Source organism: Manacus vitellinus, unplaced genomic scaffold (genome assembly GCF_001715985.3).
Source record: "Manacus vitellinus isolate BGI_N305 unplaced genomic scaffold, ASM171598v3 scaffold_10_pilon, whole genome shotgun sequence".
In the NCBI taxonomy this organism is placed as follows: domain Eukaryota; kingdom Metazoa; phylum Chordata; class Aves; order Passeriformes; family Pipridae; genus Manacus; species Manacus vitellinus.
Genome location: NW_021938838.1, coordinates 1955079 through 1957836, shown reverse-complemented (window position 1 = coordinate 1957836; position 2758 = coordinate 1955079). Strand labels below are relative to the sequence as shown.

General features: G+C 63.5%; 1 protein-coding gene across 1 annotated transcript in view; it reads left to right on the top strand.

The window, feature by feature from the left end:
- Positions 1 to 6: 6 nt before the first annotated feature.
- LOC103753948 (SNF-related serine/threonine-protein kinase) overlaps positions 7 to 2758 on the top strand; it is a 4900-nt gene continuing 2148 nt past the window's right edge. Inside the window, exons 1-5 of the mRNA XM_029965493.1 lie at positions 7 to 361; positions 1802 to 1943; positions 2103 to 2315; positions 2417 to 2554; positions 2711 to 2754. Of these exons, the coding sequence (XP_029821353.1) occupies positions 70 to 361; positions 1802 to 1943; positions 2103 to 2315; positions 2417 to 2554; positions 2711 to 2754 (829 nt within the window). The 5' untranslated portion in view covers positions 7 to 69. The remainder of the gene's footprint in view (positions 362 to 1801; positions 1944 to 2102; positions 2316 to 2416; positions 2555 to 2710; positions 2755 to 2758) is intronic.

Sequence of the window (2758 nt, the reverse complement as noted above, 5' to 3'; positions counted from 1 at the left end):
CGCCTCTACGAGGTCATCGACACCCACGCCAAGCTCTACCTCATCCTGGAGCTGGGCGACGGCGGGGACATGTTCGACCACATCATGCGGCACGAGGGCGGCCTGGCCGAGCCGCGGGCCAAGCACTACTTCGCCCAGATCGTCCATGCCATCTCCTACTGCCACAAGCTCCACGTGGTGCACCGCGACCTCAAGCCCGAGAACGTGGTCTTCTTCCAAGAGCAGGGGGTGGTCAAGCTCACCGACTTCGGCTTCAGCAACCGCTTCCAGCCCGGCAAGATGCTCACCACCAGCTGCGGCTCCCTGGCCTACTCGGCGCCGGAGATCCTGCTTGGGGACGAGTACGACGCCCCGGCTGTGGGTAAGGGTGGTGAGGCACCCTGGGGACCTGCCTCCCTCGTATCCTGGAGTGTGGTCCTGCCGGCCAGGAACCACCTTGCTTTTGGCCCCTTACGCCGGGAGCACCCGGTGGCCCTGCTGTCCCTGCAGGGAGCACGGCTATCCCCTGGGTGCTGGGCTGCCCAGCCCTGCCCTGGCTCGAGGGGTCCTCCCTGCAGAGACCATCCCAGCACCCACTGAGATCCCACAGGGATCATGGCGGGGAGGGGAAAAAGCCCGAGCAGGCTGTGAGTCCGTCGTGGCATCCGCCGGGGGCTCGGGAGAAGCAGAGTGAGAAGCAGAGTGAGGACGCAGCTGCCGGCAATCTGGCGCTAGTGGTTATTTGGGGGGGTGAGGCCGGAAGGAAATCTGCTTGGGATGCTGCTGTTTGGGTGGAGGAGCTCCGAAAGTTTCCTTTGCTCCATCCCCGCCCTGAAAACCGCTTCCCCTCTGTGCCTCCCAGCGCCCTTCCTCCCCTGGCTGGGGCACGGGGGTCTGGGGAGGCTGTCCCAAGGCACAGGGAGCTGGGCTGGGGGCTCTGAGAGGCTCTGCTGTGACGGAGGGGACGCGGGAGGGAAGCAGGATCTGAGCTGGCTGGCTGGCTGGAATTAGGGCAGGAGGATTTAGCAAAGCAAAACACGAGCCCTTAAAGGAAAAAGCCCAGCATTGGCTCAGGAAAAGGCGGATCCTGAGCAGAGAGCAGGGATAGCTTATGGAGGCGGTAGGAAAATAAGCTGGTGGCGCTGAAAGGGAAATGAAGGGAGAGAACCGACGCAGATGAGAAATTTTCAAACACTTGACTTAAGCAGCTGAAGGTATTAACAGAGAGCCCCGGGGCGTGCTCAGCATCCTAAATGTGCCTTCTGCAGGAGTTTTGTGTTCTGGGCAGGAGGGACCAGTGAAGATGCTGCCGGCTCCATCCCTGCCCTCAGGATGGGGCAGCGATCCCACTCCAGCTGGTGCCCACACAGCCTGAAAGCCCAGATCAGTGCTGTGTCCTCATCCCATCACTGCAGTCTCTTGCAGCACAGCCCAGTGCCAGGATGGTTGTGGTGGAATGGTCTGGGAATGAGAAGCTGAGAAATGACATGAGATGGCACTGGGGGGGAGGGGGGAGAGTGACTGGTGGGACAGAGCTCAGGGCTGGCCTCCCTGTGCCTGCCTGGACAAGGGGATAGGACCTCAGCTGCTTTGGTGAAGCCCCTTGAGACCTGCTTGGATGTGGGGATGGGGAAGGTCTTTCCCTGCCTTGGTGGGGCTGCAGTCCCCCTGTCCATGGGGCAGGACCTGGGAGCTGTTGCCTCCCGCTGGTGTCTGTTGGATCGGCATTACGGACTGGTGGGGTGGCCCCCCCGGAGTCCCTGGGGTGGAGAATCTCGGCCCACGGGGGGAGTGCAACCTGAACTGCTGCTGCTTCTTGCAGACATCTGGAGCCTGGGGGTCATCCTCTACATGCTGGTGTGCGGCCACCCCCCCTTCCAGGAGGCCAACGACAGCGAGACCCTCACCATGATCATGGACTGCCGCTACACCGTCCCCCCGCACGTCTCGGCCCAGTGCGCTGAGTAAGCACCACCCCCCAGACCCCAACATGCTGCCCCCGGGGTGGGTGCCCCATCCCTCGGGGATGCCTGGGAGCTGAGGTGGGAAAAGGGAGGGTAAAGCTGCCTGGTTTGGGGTTCACGTGCTGCTGCAGGGTTGCAGCGTCGCTCCTTTTCCCGCAGTCTCATCTCCAGGATGCTGCAGCGGGACCCGAAGCAGCGAGCGTCCCTGGAGCAGATCGAGGGCCACACGTGGCTGCAGGGGGTGGACCCGTCCCCCGCCAGCCGCTCCCTGCTGCCCCTCACCTCCCACAAGCGCGTGTCCCAGGAGGAGCACGAGATCATCCTCCAGGCCATGATGTGCGGGAACATCGCGGATCGGGAAACCATCCAGGAGTGAGTGCTGGGGTGGGATGCCGAGGTGGGAGCCCCTGCAAAGGGCTCTGGGGGTCCCGGCACGTCCGTGGTGCACTGACGTGAGTCCCTCGGTCGCACAGGGCGCTGGAAGCCGATCGCTACAACCACATCACGGCCACGTATTTCCTGCTGGCGGAGAGGATGCTGCGGGAGAAGCGGGAGAAGCAGGGCCACCGCCTCAGCCTCGTCTACAACCTGGCCAAGGAGGTGCAGAGCAGGTGAGCCCCTCTCCTTCCCCCTGTCCACGTTACCCCTCTGTGCCATCCCAGGTCACCAGTGCAGGGTCTTGGCCAGTCCCCTGTCCCCTTCCTTGCCACAGCCCTTTCCATGCCCAGCTGGGTCCGACACCTCCCTCCCTCTCTCCCCTTCCTCAGGACCAACTTATCGGACACATTTGGCTCCGGGGGCGGTGCCAGCAGCCT